This window comes from Rattus rattus, chromosome 10, assembly GCF_011064425.1.
Source record: "Rattus rattus isolate New Zealand chromosome 10, Rrattus_CSIRO_v1, whole genome shotgun sequence".
Classification (NCBI taxonomy): domain Eukaryota; kingdom Metazoa; phylum Chordata; class Mammalia; order Rodentia; family Muridae; genus Rattus; species Rattus rattus.
In genome coordinates this window covers 7508795-7526700 of record NC_046163.1, presented here as the reverse complement: position 1 = coordinate 7526700, position 17906 = coordinate 7508795, and the positions used below count along the sequence as shown (strand labels likewise).

Sequence of the window (17906 nt, the reverse complement as noted above, 5' to 3'; positions counted from 1 at the left end):
GCTTGCACACATGTATTTACACGCCATGTGACTGCAGTATCTACAGTAACCAGAAGAGGGCATCAGATCCCCAGACCTAGAGTTAACAGAGGGTTGCGAGTTGCCTTGTGGGTGACAGACTCCAAACTTGAGTCCTTAGGAAGGGCAGCCAGTCCTCTTAATTGCTAAGCCATCTCTCTCCAGTCCCTCAAAAAATATTTTGATTATTCACTTAGCTCAGACGGGTCTGAAACAATATCACGTCTTCCAAATAAGTAACACTTGCATATATATACTAAATGAAAAAGATAAAGGTTCTTAATAGCTTTATTTCAAATCACTGTGGTACTTCCCAAGCTAAGAAAAGCTTTTGTCTTAAGAAACTGAGAGTTTTAGAATTGTGCATAAGAGATTTATGAATGTGTATTATAAATCAGTAGTGAGTTTTATTATCAGTCCTGTTGTACATTGACTTTTTCCTCTTTTTTCAACTTTTCAGGTCAGCCCTTCATAAACCCAGATGGAAGTCCAGTTGTGTACAATCCTCCCATGACTCAACAGTCAGTTCGAACCCAAGTGCCTGGTCCTCCACAGCCACCTCTGCCACCCCCACCACCTCAGCAGCCAGCAGCCAGTCACATGTTCTCACAGGTGCACAAACCCATGATTCTGTAATGCTAAGCCCCCCTGCCTTTGCATATGTAGGGCTAATGACTGAGTAGCCAGGTAAGTATCTCTTACGCTTTAATACTCTGTTCCTGTTGATGTCCCACTCAGTAGTCACAGGAAGAAAATGTTAAGAACAAATATTTACAGCTAAAAAATACTGAGGATGTATTAGAAGAGAGGGAGTGATACTATCTCGGGGCCTGACCAGTATTTGATCCCTATTTTACAGTAAGAACGTAGACAAGAGTAAGAGTAAAAGCAAAGGCTGCTCACTGGCCCAGTGAGCAAAGTGAGTTATTAAAACTGAATTAATCCAACAGAAGAAACTGTACTGGGCTGCTCAAGCCATGTAGAGTACTCTTTCTATTGCAAGGGTAGAGTGGGCTGGGTTCTGAGGGTCCAGTGTGTGTGTCTGTGTGTCTGTGTGTGCATACACATGACAACACGCATGTATAGATCAAAGAACAACTTACAGGAGCTGATTCGTCCACCATGTGTGTCTCGGACATACAGGAGATACAGGACATACAGGACATACAGGACATACAGGAGATACTCAGGTTGTCAGCAAATATTTTTACCCAGGAAACTCCGTCTCTCAGGCTCCTGAGTTTTTTGTTTAATTTTGTTTTGTTTTTTTAAATAGGTCACACTATATTATAGCTGGCCTGGAACTTGCAGTGTAGATCAGGCTGGCCTAGAGCTCACTGAGGTCTGCCTGCCTATGCTTTGCAGGTGCTGACATTCCAGGTGTGCATCACCATGCTTGGCTTTAAAAGCTTTCTTAATCACATTTTGAATTTATATAAGTAATTTGGAGTTTATGCAGACATATCTATATTGCCTTTTTGTTCCTTAATAATCTGTTATCTATGTTTAGAGAGTGATAATATCTGTATAATTCCTACATTCGTGCCAACTTTAAAGGCCGTGTAGCCCTCGTATGCCTTTTCTTTTCGATATAAGAGTCATGTAAATATTCTACCAGTGGATCTCCTGTAGTCTGATTTCTCCGAAGAGACGTGCACTGATGAGCTTGGGCAGAAGAAACTGCCACTCATTGTCTTACAAGATGCGTCATCTGGTTAAGGTGTCCTGTGGGATGAAGGACATATGTAAGTAGTGAGTTACACTTCCAGATAATGTGAGAGTAGGGAAAGCAGTTGGTTGCTGTCTCAGGGTAAGATTCTTGGCTGGACAAGTCAGTCGTTTTCTTTTGCTTTGCTTTGGTGCCTAAAGTAGGGCTTAAAACGTTTTAGACAAACTTATAAGACCATACAAAAATGTCCATGTACCTAGAGGAGATGGCGTAGAGCTCTGCCGAGTGCTCTGCGTGACCTTCCCAGCCCTACCCAAGGCTACAAAGCATTGCTTCCTCGTCCTTCTCTGCCTTGACATCATTGAGTTTCTTTCCTCTGCCGTTGTGAGCTGTCTTTATACTGCTGTGTGTTTCACCAGGAGCTTTATAGGACTGACTTCCAATTTGACTTAACTTGATGGACATAAGGTTAGTACAGCTTTTCAAATTTTCAAGGATTTGTTTATGGTTATGTGACTCAGATTATTGTCTCCTAGGAATACTTTTGCCTATCGATTCTCAGACCTGTGGTTAAGATAAAGTTTAGAAATAACATTGTTCCATGTAGTTCTGAGACTATCCTAGATGGAGGTGTAGAGAGTATAGTTTGGAAGCAAGCATTCGAGCTGAATTCCAGGTATTGAGGTAAATATCCAATTCTCTGATTAATTTAACTTACACATTTAAAAGAAAAGTTACAGCTAGATGCTCTCAGAAACAAAAACTCACTGAACGAATGATATCCTATTACTATCTTTTGCATATTCTGAGATAAATGATTTGTACAATTTCACATTAACCAAACAATGTAAATTTGTGAATTCCAAAAACCCCTTCAGGAGTGCTGTATTTCCTGAACATAGAGCATAAAACCAATCACTGTGTGGATGTTCAAGTAGAAAGAAGGAAACGCTAAGACTTTTCCTTCTTTATTTCCTGTCAGGATTTTACTTCGTTCTCTGCCATTTTGCACTCGGGGAGACATTCATTCATACCATAGGGGCTCATCTTGTACTCTTTCCCTTCTCCAGCATCTATGTTTTTACACATCTGACAACTTGAGTAGGTCAGATCAACTGATAAGGGTTATATCTTATTGTTTATGTGTTTAGTGCATCTAGTAGCCAGTGGTAGGATTTCTAGCCACTTGACCAGGTTAGCATGATTCAAGCTGTCCTCAGCTAGATGATTGGTAGCTGAGAGGTTTGTCAGGGACCATCAGCAACTCTCCAGATCATTCAGCTTTTACTTCCTGTCTGCTCGTTTTCATCTTCTTGTGTTGGACTCTAAACTGACCTAACATTTTGCACTTTAGATTATTCTGTTGATTTTGTTGTAAAGAGTAAGTAATCATTGTAAATCTCGGTTGTCATAAACATTTCTCTTTATTCATTCCCTGCACACTCCTACTTCATTCCTTGCATTTTGAAATTATTCTTTTCAGCAACATTAGCCAGTGCAGGATTCATTTGTGAATATACAGTTTAACCAAAAGAGTATTTGTCAGATCAGAATTATCTGAATCCTTCATCTGCTTGCTTTACCTGGCATAGTAAGAATCACTTAATCTATCTTCATCTGTGTTTTCATCTATAAAGTAGATTACAGTGAATTTTTAGTACCTTTGTAAAGCATTTTTCCTCACCTTGAAACAAAAAGTGTTTGGATGAAGAGCTAGAGTATCTAGTTTCTCAGTTCCTACCATGAATTCTCCTAATAAAAATATATTTAGCATTTAGCCACAAGGAAAAGATTTTATTTTTCCTAGACAAACAATGTATGTTTGTGTAAGTAGATGTGTTTTGGTCCTAGTGTGGTTATTAAGGTTTACTTATTTTATGTGCGTGTGTATTTAAGTTGCCTGGAAGAAAATGGACGCACACACCCCGTGTGAGTGCATGATGCCTGTGGAGGTAAAAGAGGGCATGGGGTTCTCTAGTATTGGAGTTACAGATGGTTGTGAGCTACCAAGAAGGGTCTGGGCACTGAACCTGGGTCCTCTGCCAGAGTACATGCTCTGAACCACTGAAGACATCTCTCCAGTCACTGAGCTGGTTATCCTTGGAGTTTTTTCACAGAACGGTGAAGTTTTAGGCGCATTGTCCCTGAGAATTTAAACATGCTTTATCAAATAAAAGGATTGGTACAGCTGTCTAAATTTATAAGGTTTTTATTTCTAATTTAGTAATATAGAGCAGCTTAAACATAGGACAGCCTCTTCATAAAAATCAGAAAATAAGAGTAAGAAGTTTTGTTTTTACTGACATAACTCAGATAATAGGGTTTCAAATCGCTAATGATGTTTCTATTAGTATACAAAAAAGTTACATTTATTGGCATAGAAGTTGTTATTCTCATTATGAAATCAACTTGAACCTAGGTTTATTCTTAGTGTTTTGAGTTCTTCATTTGATACTGTTTTTCTTGTTGAATCTCTTATATTTTTTATGACTTTATAAATGTAAACCTGTTACCTCAAAGTGTAAATTTCCATGCTCTGTCCTTCTTGTAACATTTCCTTCTAACATGAACTGTTTGCCCCTGTTATTCCTAGCCTGTTGGTCCTCTGCAGTCCTCTTCTCAGCCTGTTGAGTGCTCTCCAGCCCCCTACCCAGCCCCGCTCCTGCCAGTCTCACCCACCCAGCAGTACTCTGTGGTACTGTATCTCTCTTCGTCTCATTGGTACTATGGCATTGTGTGATGAGTGCTTCAGACTGTGGTCAGTGTAATTTGCTCTTTTCAGCTCTTTCTTACGTAGGTAACAAAAGTGTTTTCTAATCCGTATTAAAAATAATTTATTCCTTTCATAAGACAGTGGTTCTATCAACTTATCATAGTAACTGTAAAGGACTTAACATTATTCCTATTTTTTAAAGGGGGAATTTTTAGGATGAGTGTTCTGAACTAAATATTCTCAGATATTTTAGTTTGTTTTTTTAAATTGAAGTCAGTTTTGAGTCTGTGTAGTCCTGGAATGGCAGTGTTTAAAACACTGTGACATTAAAACACCAGCAAGGTGAGAGGAAAGAGTTTATTTCATCTTCCTACCCTCAGGGCTCAGACTCTGTGGGCAACCAGGACATGAACTCAAGGCCAGAAGCTGTAAGCAGGACCTGAAGCAGAGGCCGTGCAGGGTGCTGCTCACCGGCTTGACCCTCAGCCCAGTGGTGGGCTGCCCTCACCACTCACAGTGGGCTGGCCGCTCTGACATCAGTCACTGTTTAAGAAAATGTACCACAGACTTGCCCACAAGTTAGTCTTTTTGAGACATTTCCTTAATTGAGAGTCGCTCTTCCCACCTCTCTAGTTTGTTTTGTGCTAACCTAAATCTAGCCAGAACAAGCAGTTTTCCTCTTAAGTGCTGATTAGGTAGAGTAGGTCAGAACCAGTTACTTTAGATGGATTGCAGCATGTAGCTACAGAGGACTTCCTCTGATTTTATCAAAGATCACCTGACACTTAATCTCTCACTATAATACCCTTAATCCAAAGTCTGTCCTGAATTATACCTGTCAGTGTCTGTAAGATCAGGCCCACGCTGCAGGTAATTAGCTTTGTGATATGGAAACACTGTATCTTTTTGCATAACTCCATACATGAACTAGCTTCTACATAAAAACGTTGCTTTTTTTAAAATGAACTTCCTGACAACTTCCTTGCTTTTCCTAGGGATGGTCTTTGTTGACCTATCCTATGTTGAAACTATACTTCAAATCAGATTACAAACTGTAGCAGAAAAACCATTCTCGATGCTTTTTGTAAAACTCTTTGTTCTGTTGAGGATGCTTTGATTTTGATTTGAGGCAACAATATTTAACAGCTTCATCTCTCAATGATTTTATGAAATAACTTTCAGCCTACAAGAAAGAGAAACATGGGGCTAGAGAGAGATGGCCCTGTGGTTGAGAGTACTGGCTGCTCTTCCAGAGGACCGGAGTTCAACCCGCAGCACCCATATGGTAGCCCACGACTGTCTGTACCTTCAGTTCTAGGGGAATCTGACACCCTCACACCAGATGCACGTGAAATAAAATTAAATTATTAAAAAGGAAGGGCTAGAGAGATGGCTCAGCGGTTAAGAGCACTGACTGCTCTTCCAGAGGTCCTGAGTTCAATTCCCAGCAGCCACATGGTGGCTCACAACCATCTGTAATGGGATCTGATGCCCTCTTCTGGTGTGTCTGAAGACAGCTACAGTGTACTCATATAAATAAATCTTAAAAAAAAAATAAGACAAAGAAAAGAGAAACCTTACCTTTTGTGAATGTCTCTTGTACTTATACTACTTTTTGTAAGAATATTTAGCCATGTTTCTTTGTAATTTAGAGCTAGGAGGTATTTTCATTTAAGAAACCATTTTCATGTTGTAAGTCTGTTGCTTCCTAAGAGCGGGCATTTCATTTTTACCCTATACTGTCATTTGAGTGACCAATAAGGGATAATGCTTAGTCTGTCAAGTTAGGAACTGTATGTCTATGGCACATAAATTATAGCTTGGCTGGAGACCACCGGCTGCTCACCAATGATCCAGAAACAGGACACTTTGATTTAAAGTATCTATCCTGAGTAGCAGACTGAGAAATTATGGCTAAATTATTTTTTGAGATGTTAAAAAAAAAGGAATGACTAGTTAGATTTTGATGGTTGGAGATTCAGAAGAAAAGAGCTATTTAAAAGTAACTGCTTACAGAAAATACTAATTATGTAATATAAAAATGTTCAGGTTTGTTTCTGAACCCAAGTCAACATTTAAACTTTATTAAATATATATAGCTTTGTTTTTTAAACTAAAAAATGCACCCTAATCTTTTTCTCATGCTATGATTTCCATTAGGTATATTTTCTAAATAATATATAAATAATTATAACATATCTTCCCTCCTATATAGGAGTTCTCATTTTCTTGAACCTGCTGTCTTAAATCTTACCTGTTTTTACATGCATATGATGTCCATGCATATACTGCCACATCTTCTTACAAATAAATAACGTATAGGATTGGGTAATATAGCTCAGCTAGTAGAGTGCTTGCCTCACATCAAATTGTCTTGGGTTCTATCTTAAGCACCGCACAGATTAGACATTGTGATTTATGGCTCTTACCCAATACTCAGGAAGTGGAGACATTAGGATCAGAGATTCAAGTAATTTTCAGCTACGTAGTAACTTTGAGGCTATTCTAGTAGAGATGAGATACTCAAAGTGGTGGGAGTGGGTTATAGGTGTGTATGTGTAGCATTTTGCATTGGTAAATTTGGCCCATGGATGAAAGGCTCACTGGTGGCCAACTTCTTTTCAACAGGATAACCTTGGCTCTCAGTTCAGCCACATGAGTCTTGCCCGCCAGCCATCGGCCGATGGTTCCGACCCTCACGCCACCATGTTCCAATCCACTGTTGTTCTTCAGTCTCCGCAGCAGTCTGGTTACATCGTGACGACAGCACCCCCACATCCTCCACCTCCTCCTCCACCACCTCCCCCTCCTCCTTCCCTACCACCTGGGCAGTCAGTCCCCACTGCCAGTTTCTCTGGGCATCCTGTCAGCCAGCCTGTGCTCCAGCAGCAGGGGTTTCTTCCTCAGCCCTCACCACAGGTACGTTGCTTTGTCATGGTCTTTCTCTCACAAGAGCCTCTAACTTGGGAACAGTTTGTGAGATAGTTTAAGTAAAGCCCATAGTTATCTCTGGAGATTGTCAGGTGCCTTGGGAGATATAAGATTTAGCTACAATTCAAAGTATATATTCTTTGGCTCTGAGAAGTGGTTTTTGTTTGATTTAATATCTTAGGAAAAGACAATAAGAGTATGTGTTAGTTAGAGTTACTATTACTGTGATGAAACCCCATGATGAAACAAAAGCCCATCAGGGAGGAAAGGATTTATTTCATTTGGTTTACACTTCCACATCATAATCCATCATTGAAGGAAGTCAGGAAAGGAATTCAAAACAGGGCAGGGCAAGAACCTGGAGGCTGGAGCTGATGCAGAGGTCAGGAGGGATGCTATTCCATTCACTGGCTTGTTCCCCCTGGCCTGCTCAGGTTGCAGAACCCGGGACTTCCTGCTGAGGAACAGCACCACCCACAGTGAGCTGGACCCTCCCTGCCCATCACTTGTTAAGAAAACACCTCAAGGCTAGATGCTATGCAGGCACGTTCTCATTGAGGCTCCCTTCTATTCAGATGACTATCTGTGTCAAGATGACGTCAAACTAGTCCACACGGTGTAATAGAACGGAGAAGTATACGGCAGCAGTTCAAGAATAGAGCAAGTTGAACAGAAGTAACATCATACTGTCAGCTTTCAGTTCCTAAACAAATGTCTGTTCACTTCAATTTTAATTGTTCTCAGTATGTTTTATGTGGGTTTGGACAGTTTTGTTGTTTGCTTGCTTGCTTGCTTGTTTTGTAGGGGTAGATTTGAGACACACTTCTCTATATAGAGCAGGGTGTCCTAAAACTTGCTCTGCAGACCAGGGTGACCTCAAACTCAGAGATCTTTCTCTGCCTCCCAAATGCCTCCCAAGTGTGCACAACTAGGCCTGACTGTTTTGCCTAAATAGATAGTGTATATTTTATTTACATTTAATGATTTTAGTTGCTTCTATAAAAGGAACTGTTTTTAAATTTCACTTGTTTGTTTGTTCACAGTAAAGGAAATTTGAGCATAGTAATCTTATATTCTATGGACTCTCTCCCTCTTCTGTTTAGCTATTCCCTCTGAATTGAAACATTCTCCCTTGGTGGTAGGAAGGAAGTTTATACACTCAGGAAATAAGCAAGTCTTATTAGGCTCAGCACATCAGTGAAACTTAAAATTATCAAGAAAGTCCCAAAACAGAAGATTCACAAGAGCCTCCCTAAAGTACAGCAGCATGTGCTTAGAGAGGTGCCTCTCCATGCTGAGTAACTGCCCCAGTTGTTCAGGGGGTTCCGGTGATACAGTTTTCATTGTTGTCACGTGCACTACAGTGAGCTCTTCAGTAGTGCGGTGTTTGTCTTTTAGTCATCCAGTGACTCACTGGGTTAGCTAAGCTAGAGTTCGTGACCTCACTTCTCTGGTCTGTTGTCGGTGCCGTCCAGGGTGTCTTAGATGGATAGACATGTGCTCACCTCTCCCCAGGTGGAGCGGAGTCACACAACACCTTTCCACAGATTCTCATTTTCACAGAGGACTTAGCTTCTTAGTGGGCTTTTCTTGTTTTGCCAGGTTGGTTTTTTGTTTGTTTGCATTGTGTTTTCAGGTTAGTTTGTCTTGGTTTTGCCTTTCCTTTAACAGCCATTATTAATCCAGCCAATCATTTTATACCTGGTAAGGAGATGCCCTACCATTAACTACTAGCTTTCTTATATCCTTTATCTTTTTTTTTTTTTTTTTTGAGTGAGATTTTTAGTTTTATAGAGTTCTTAGAATTGTGTATATGACAGATCATTTCTCCATACAAGATCGCTTTTTGGTGTCTTTTTTTTTTTTTTTTTCCCTTCACTACAACTAATCTATCTAGCTCAGATTAATTTTTTTAAAAATCTTACACTAGGTGTGATGGCACATTACTTTAATGCCAACACTCAGGAGGCAGATGCAGGTGAATCTCTGTGAGTTAATAGTCAGACTAAACTATGTACAGCGTTCCAGATCAACCATGACTACATTGTGAGACCCTGTCTGGAAAAAGAAATGGGTAATATCTAAACACACTGTCTAGGAGGTATTCTGGTCCTCTTCTTACTGTCTTCAAAGGTTTTCTTCATACCTAAGGGTTAGGTGGTAAAATGTTCCCCTGGGCACGGGCACCTCACTGTTACTTGCTCTCTCTGTTTTAAACAGTTGTGGATCTCTGTGATGGTCTCTGCTGCAAAAAGAAGGCTTTTTGATGAGGGCTGCTATACTTATTTGACTGTATAAGGATAGAGTACAGTTTGAAATTATATTGGCTTGGGAAAACAGTGGTTATGGGTTCACACCAGGGTTTATAACCTCTCCAGCCACAGGCAAGGTGTATGTACCAAGCAAGCGTGAACTCTCTAATGTTGAGTGGGCGTTAAATCCAGTTAGACAGCGGTTGCCACCCAAAGATAAAAGTGCTGGTTTTACCTCATGGGGGATACCTCGTCCCTCTGTCGTTGTTGAGAGCTGTAGCATTTAAAGGTAGGCTGAGCTGTAGATTGCTCTCCTTCATTGGCAGCTTGCATAACACCTTTTGATAATATGAGAGCTGGTCCTCAGGAGGAGGCTTCCAGTCAGTTCCCCCAAGGGAACCTCGATTCCCCCAAGTCCTACATCTGAAGAATCCAGTGTCCGTGAACAGTAGTGGCTTTCAGTAGTATTTCAGCCAAGTAAACTTGACTTTATTTAAAAAAAAAAAAAAGAAATATGAAACAAATACAGCAATAAAATTAACAGCTAAAAGTGATTGGCGAGCACAGTGGTAAATGTCTTTTGTTTTGTTGGTTTGGTTTGGGGTATTTTTTTTGTTTTGTTTTGTTTTGTTTGTTTGAGACAGGGTCTTTATTTAGCCCAGGCTGGCCTGGAAGTTACTCTGCAGACTAAAGTGGCCTCGAACTCACAGAGATCCTCCTGCCTCTGTCTCCAGAGTACTAAAATTAGTATTTGTCACCATGCCCATGGGAATATATCGTTTTAAAGATACCTGAGATCTGGACTTTATATTTTTTCTATTTAAATTGACAAATTCAATTGGTTTAAAAAGAGTTGATATTACAATTACTGCTCACTGAATTCCTATGTTCCTCGTAGAAAAATTACTTTTCCAAATAAAACTAATTTCTGCCCTCACTGCTTGCGATTATAGATGCCAGCCTGTTACTGTGCTCCAGGCCACTATCACTCCAGCCAGCCTCAGTACCGCCCCATCCCTTCTGTCCATCACAGTTCACACCTAAACCAACCACTGCCACAGCCTGCACAGCACACAGGTGAGTCAGTGTCTGTGCCGGGCTTTCAGCCGTGGGCGCCGTTTCCAGTTTTACTTCATCCTTTACATTAAGATCCTATTGTGCTCACTCTTTGAGGATCTCAGGGTGTGTGTGTGTGTGTGTGTGTGTGTGTGTGTGTGTGTGTGTGTGTGTGTGTGTGTACGTGTACACTTGAATGAAGAGTAGAAAGTCTTACCTTTCTCCAGAAAACTCCCGGGCTGGAAACTGATGAGTAGCTGTTGGGTCCTCAGGCTCATGGTGGCAGTCCCTTTATAGAGGCATGTAAAAGCAAGATGGCCTCCTGCTGTAACCAGAAGCAAAAGAAGCCTTTTAAATGGATTTATTTGAACCTTAAATGTCAAAGATGGCTGAAGAACTGTATTCTTTTTCTTTTGTTTTGTTTTTGGAAAGGGTTGTAGATTTTTTTTTTTCCCAGAGAAATTTCTGCTGTCCTGGAATTCACTCTGTAGACCAGGTTGTCCTCAGATTCAGAGATCCACCTGTCTGCCTGCCGAGTGCTGGGGTTAAAGGTGTCTTCCACCGCCACCTGGCTTGATGAACTGTATTCTTACATATTTGTCTGTCTCATTTTTAGTTTGATAATTATTTAGTGAAAAAGAAGCAAATAGAATCTAGTACTATGGGTTGGGGATTTAGCTCAGTGGTAGAGCGCTTGCCTAACAAATGCAAGGACCTGGATTCGGTCCTTAGCTCCGAAAAAAAAAAAAAAAAAAAAAAAAGAATCTAGTACTATAAGTATAAAATTTATTAGAACTCAATCTTGTTTTCTTTTCGTCCTATTTTTTTAAAGAATGTGTTGACTTGAACTCCACTTTCCATTTTTAGATACTGTATTAAGGAATAGGTAATAATTTAGTAGATAGAGTGATTGCTTTACAAGTTTGAGCACCTGAGTTTGGTCCCCATACTCACATAACAGCAAGCATAGTGTAATACGTGTCATTGTAGCATGGGCAGGGTAGAGACAGGTAGATCTCCAGGACTTGATTCCTAGCCGTCCTGGCCTACTTGGTGTACTCAGAACCAGTGAGAGGCCTTTATAAGAAGACAAGGTGCACAGCGCTTGAGGAGTGATACCCAGAGGTGACCTCTGGTTTGTACACATGTGCACTCACATGCAATCCCACAGACACATAGAAAACTGCCTTACTAATCTTAATGAGCTCGTTTCTGTTTCCATCCTGGTTGTGTCCTGTTACAAATGTTTAATGAGATGTTTATCTAAAACCTGTGTTACATAAATTTAAAAATTGAAGTCAGATTTTATTATCGATTTTTTTTTTTTTTTTTTTTTTTTTTTTTTTTCGAGCTGGGGACTGAACCCAGGGCCTTGGGTTTATGCAAGTGCTCTACCACTGAGCCAAATCCCCAACCCTTATTATCGATTTCTATAGAGCATTTTGAGCTCTTTGTCCTTGGTGGCAGTACAGATTCTGTGCACAGACATTTTAGTCTGCACAGAGGAGTCTGCTGTGTCAGTACTGTCTACTAACTCTTGAGAGTTACTTTTGGACTGGTCGTTCCAGTGAAAGTGCTCTCTTCTTGCTTCTTGTACAGTGTAGTCACCCCTCCCATTGCAGATTAGAGTCATAATTAGCACAGCTCACATCCAGGCTTTTGTGTCCTTAACCTGCTACACCTGCACCTGAGCGTTCTGTTCTTAGTCCTGGCTCTTTCCTGGGCACTGCCCTCCATTACATAGCAACAGGTGCTTTTCCACAGGCTTTGGGCATCGTCTGATTGTTTTAGCTAAACTACAATTTGATTTGTCTCAAATATGATTCCTGATAATTACAGATTTGCCTGAAGCCTAGTAATACAGCCCATGTTAAAGGATATAAACTGTATATTTTAAGTTCAGAAGATGTCAACGTTGTTCCTGGCTGCCGAGATGGCTCGTCAGCTAAAGGTGCTTACTGCACGAGCCTGACAGCCTGAATCTGATACCCCTACTTCTGTAAAAGGTAGAGGGGAGCGAACCAATTCCAAAAAGTTGTCCTGTGACTTCCACAGAAGTGCTGTGACGGACACGTAATATAACCTTTCCCCTCTTTATACACATGCACATGTATATAATAATAACTTTTTAAAATGTTTTTAAGATTGTTCGGGAATATTCATCATATTATTGTTCATTTAATGTTACATAGACAATTGTAATATTTTAATGAAAATGATATTCTAGCATATGCTTATGTTAGCACTCTGTGGGCTAAGGTTAGGAAGATCACATGGTTAAGGTACACTTGGGCTATATAACAGTACCAGATGTCAAAATTAAAACAAAAAATAGTAAAGAAAGCATTTTCTGTGCTTTCTTGGGCCTGAAAATAATTGACTTTTTATATTGTATATATCTTTTTTTTTAAACCTTCTAAAAGTATAGCATCTGATCTGATTTGTTTTTATTTCTATTTTTCCATCTATGGTTCTCGACATGGGACTCGAGTCTTTGCATATTCTGGGCAGGCGTCTCCTGCCTGGCAATACCCCTTCCTGTGACAAAGCACTAATTTTATAAAACACCCCTTCTTGCGACAGATCACTAATTTTATAAGACATCCCTTCCTGTGACAGATAACTAATTTTATAAGAAGTAAGTTGAGTGCTGGGGCAATGGCGTAGAGCTTAAGAGCACTGGCTGCTCTTGTAGAGGACCCAGGTTCAATTCTTAACACTCACATGTGGTTCACCAATATCTCTAACTCCAGTTCCAGGGAATCCGGATTGCTCACCTGCCCTCCACAGACACCAAGCCCATATGTGTAGGCTTTTAAAACACTTATGCACATAAAATATCTAAAAAACTTCAATAGAAAAAAGTAAGGTGACCCTCCCACCATTCATTTAAATACCTCTTATATAACTCTTCTGTTAGCAAGCCTTGTTAATAAGGCAGCAAAAGTCCTCTGCTGTGTATTTTTGAAAGCTTTTAGTTTTGTCTTCTTTCTGGGGGGAAAATGATTTCTTACCATAATCAGTTTACAAAATGAAAACTTAATCACATGATGAGACTGAAGTGCTTAGTTCAGTTGCATCTCTGCACACAGATATCCCCACTCAATTAAAAAAAATTTTAATGCCAAACAGTCATATCCATATGGTGGAAAGTTATCCATCATTTGTGATAGTTTAAGTGGTTTTTGCTATTAGTTAAGATGAAAGAAGAGAAGAGTAAACTAAAGTGCATCTAGACAGCACAGCTGCAGACCAGTCAGCCCGTCCTCCAGTCAGCCCGTCCGTCCTTCAGTAGTTTCTGACATTGTCTGACTCCTAGGTGTCAGGTATAATAAATCACCGTGATGTGAACTTGTCCTTTCATTTATTTTTGTATTTGCCTAGTAATAGCTAGCCTAAGTTCTTAGTTTTGCCTCATTCTGTTTGAGGCATAAAAGGAAAGTCCTCAAGTACTCTGTTATGCCTGTAAGTATAATAGAAACATTCTCTTTATGGACATGTGCAGCAGGCAGAAGCAGTGATGTGTAGGAATTGTATTAGACTTTTTATAGAGCAGGTGGGAATTCAAACTCTTTTAAACAAAGCTGTAATCTTAAGACTACAGTTTGCTAAATTTTTTTTTTTTCTTTTTTTTTTCGGAGCTGGGGATCGAACCCAGCTAAATTTTTTATACCCAGACTTTATATCTAAATGCCAATATTAAAACAAAGAACTAGTTGGGGATTTAGCTCAGTGGTAGAGCACTTGCCTAGCAAATGCAAGGCCCTGTTGGGTCCCCAGTCTCGAAAAAAAAAAAAACAAAAAACAAAAAACAAAGAACTAGATTAGGCAATTTCTGTGTTTTTGTTCTATTTAATGATTTCTGCCCCAATTTTTATACATGAAGATAGTTTAAGTCTTAATGTATTTTCTTATGTTTCACCATTACAAATGACTAAAATGTAAACTTTACCACTTATTTTTTTTGGTTCTTATCAACCATGCTTATGTACCCAAAAGGTGCTAACAAAGGTTGCTATTCTCTTTGATTTCATAAAAAAAAAAAAAAAAAAAAAAAAACAAAAAAGAAACTAATTATTCAGCCAAATAATGAAAAATTGCACCAAAGTTTTTAGCACGGCACTACTAATACCTAAATGCTTCTATATGAATTTAAAGAACATTTCCCCTACGTTCACAAACTCCTCTGAGTCAATTCTGAGATCATGCTGAGTATGGACTATGGAAATAAAGAATTTTCTGTTATTTTCCTCCGTGTACAAAGCACTTTGGGAAATTCTTTTCAGTTAAACCGCTTTAGTGTTCTAAGCGTATCTGTGCCAATGTACTGATCTCCTTAACAACAAATTTCCATACGCTGTGGCAGCCCAGTGGAGCAACATTAGCGCAGGGGAGTCTTGTCTTGTGTGGTGAATTTGAAATCCCTGACTGTGCTCATGCAGAGTAAGATGAGGTCAGCCCATGTAAAAGACATGTATGGAAGTCTTGACTGCAGGAAGCTTCCCAGACAATGCAGTGTATAACATGAAAGAACAGCAGACTGTAAATCAGAATCCCAGTGGCCCATGGTCTTTTTTTTTTTTTTTTTTTTTTTTCCTGTTTTGAACTTTTAGTTTAGTTTATGTGTATGGATGTTTTGCCTTTGTTTATGTCTGTGCGTTACATCCACGCAGTGCCCAAGGAAGCTGGTAGACGTAGATGATGTTGAGTCCCCTGAGCCTGAAGTCACACACAGTTGTGAGCCTTCAGTGGATGCTGGGAATTGAACCCAGGCCCTCTTGCAAGAGCAGCCAGTGCTCTTTACTGAGCCATCTCTCCTGCCCCAACAGGCATCTTTTTTTTTTTTAACTAATAGTAGTTCTGTTAATTAAAGCCTGGGCTTTCAGTTTGCTCACCCTCAGAATTAGGGTCTGTTAGTTTATTGTCTACCCTCTGTGGACTCAAAAAAGGAAAGATCCTGTGCCCTTTTTAGTCATTTCTGGTTTACAGAGGTGAATATCAAAATTGACTTAAAATAGCTTAGTGTCTTACTATTATAGGGTATTATACAGTATAATCCATATGCTGTAAGAACTTTACAGAAATGGACCCAGAGGTAGTGACTACAGCAAAGACAGCTTTATAGCCCTGGCTCTTTGATACATAGCTGCTTTCATTCTTGGACTCTCTGAAAAGTTTGCAGCTTCTCCTTATGTGATTATATCTTACAATAATGGGCCTTGTTCCTGAGCTGTTGGATTCGGGGCCGTAGCACTGTCTGAGAGGTTTACATTTCTCACAGTGAACCGGTCTCTTTTTCAGCTGCTTCCTGACTTCTTTTTACTCAGGGTATTAATATTTATTTATATTTTCCATTACCTATAATTGCCTTTTTAATTTTGTATCATTTGGCTTCATAAATTTATCCTTAAAAATTCAAAGTAGCTATTGCTTTCTCTTCTCTTCTAAAGCATATTTGGATGGCAGATTCAATTTGGTTTGCACTTACTGAACAAAGTTTAATGTCTTAAGCATGCCAAATCATTAGTAGACATAATTTGTCTCTTTCCCTCTTTTTATGCAACTTTTTAGAGGCATAATTATTCATTAAAATATGGACCAAATGAACTGAAGATACCCACATGAATTTTAACCTGCTTGGGCCTTTACCAAGATACATAATTCAGTGTTTTCCCCAAAACCGTTACCATTGCATGCCTATGAGAACCAAAATAATTGTGAAACTGAATATGATTTTATCCAGCTGGTAAATCCAAAGTATATCAGTGAATTACATGTTCAGTCTTATGCATTAAGGTTCATTACTAGCTGGCTGTGATAGCATATTGGTAAGCCATTCTGTATAAGGAACACTTTAGCATGAACAGGATTTGTGGTATGCAGAATATGGGCAGCCTTGTGGGCCACATATTAGAAAGGACCTGGGAGTTAAGGGAAGCTAGAAATGTAACTGAGTTGGTAGGGTGCTTTGCCTAACATACATGAAGCCACAGGGTCCATCTCCTGTACCACATACACTGCATGTTACATATAAAAGTAACTAGAAGGTGAAAGGCAAGGAAGAATGTACACTATTTGGTGAGCAGAGGCAAATTATATTGACAAGAGATAGAGTTACATCACACAGGGACTATGAGAAGAAAACTGATCATTTCTCTATTGACAGCTCTTACCCATCTAGTAGGAACTTTGTAGTAGGTGGTGGCCTTGTTTTACTTAGTGTTTTGTTGATTCTATGAGCATTTCTTGGTATCGCTTGAGCAGCTTAGATTTCAGAAAGTGTGTGAGTACAACTCCACCTATTTCCATTTCCCTCCATTAATCTGCTGCCTCTGAAATATGGAGCGTATGTATTTGGTAAGTACTTAACAGTTTTCTTGAGTTGTTTAGGATAGTTATTTAAATAACAGCTGTAACTTCTCTGTGGCTCATTTTACTCAGATTGGTTTTTGCTGGCCTTTCTGTTGAGTTAAAAGATTGGCAGAGGTGAAAGACTAGTGAGGCTGTGTTGGCAACTTTGTCTCTGTCCCGAGTACAAATGAGGGCAGTCTTTGGTTGGACTTGCTTGTACTCCAAATAGTACCTAGTTATAAATTTCAGAATCTTCTAAGTTTCCCTTATCCACACCTAGTTCATATGTAACTTAGATTCAGCAAAAATGCCTTTGAAGAGCTTAACTTCCTTCACAGTGCTTCCTTAGTACAAGTCCAGTCTTTTAAAAAAGAATATTAATACTGGTAAGGAAGTAAACTTAGACTCCTGGTGATGGCCATGTTGATGAAACATCTCTTCAGTTTGTCTGTGTGATTGTGGCTAACCTGTTTTGAAGGATGCTTTCCATTAACACAAATGCTAGTTCAGGTCACCTATGATAAAGGAAGTCTAGCTTTTTAGTCTAGATAGCACTTTTCTGCTGAGCACTGATTTTTCTTCTTGCTCTCTTCTGTTGAAATGAAGAGAGTTAAAAATAGAAGGTTCCTTGTAACTTCCAGGATTGTTCTTGAGCCAACAATTCAAACTGCTCTTATTCTCTCAGGTTGCAGAATTGTTGCTGCTCTCTTCAGAAAGTCCTGGAAGAAGTTGGATAATGTTGCAGCAGTATAGTCCGTTAACAAAGAATGGGAGTGTTAAACACCTGTATTGCTAACTGGATGTCAGTGAACTCTGCTGGAAACCTCTAACTACTAGTGTCGCTTACTTTTCCAGTAATGCTTTCCCACCAGATTGACAAATTCTGTTAAAAGAAAACTTGCTTTTCTCTTTCTGG

The 17906-nt window shown here is 39.5% G+C and overlaps 1 protein-coding gene across 7 annotated transcripts in view; it reads left to right on the top strand.

Moving 5' to 3' along the window:
- R3hdm1 (R3H domain containing 1) overlaps window positions 1-17906 on the top strand; it is a 141380-nt gene that overhangs the window by 90786 nt on the left and 32688 nt on the right. For 6 of the 7 annotated variants that reach the window (XM_032914913.1, XM_032914914.1, XM_032914912.1 and 3 more), the window contains 4 exons: window positions 479-630; window positions 4281-4382; window positions 7029-7319; window positions 10537-10660. In XM_032914913.1, the coding sequence (XP_032770804.1) occupies window positions 479-630; window positions 4281-4382; window positions 7029-7319; window positions 10537-10660 (669 nt within the window). The remainder of the gene's footprint in view (window positions 1-478; window positions 631-4280; window positions 4383-7028; window positions 7320-10536; window positions 10661-17906) is intronic. The other variant, XM_032914915.1, reaches the window with a different exon arrangement.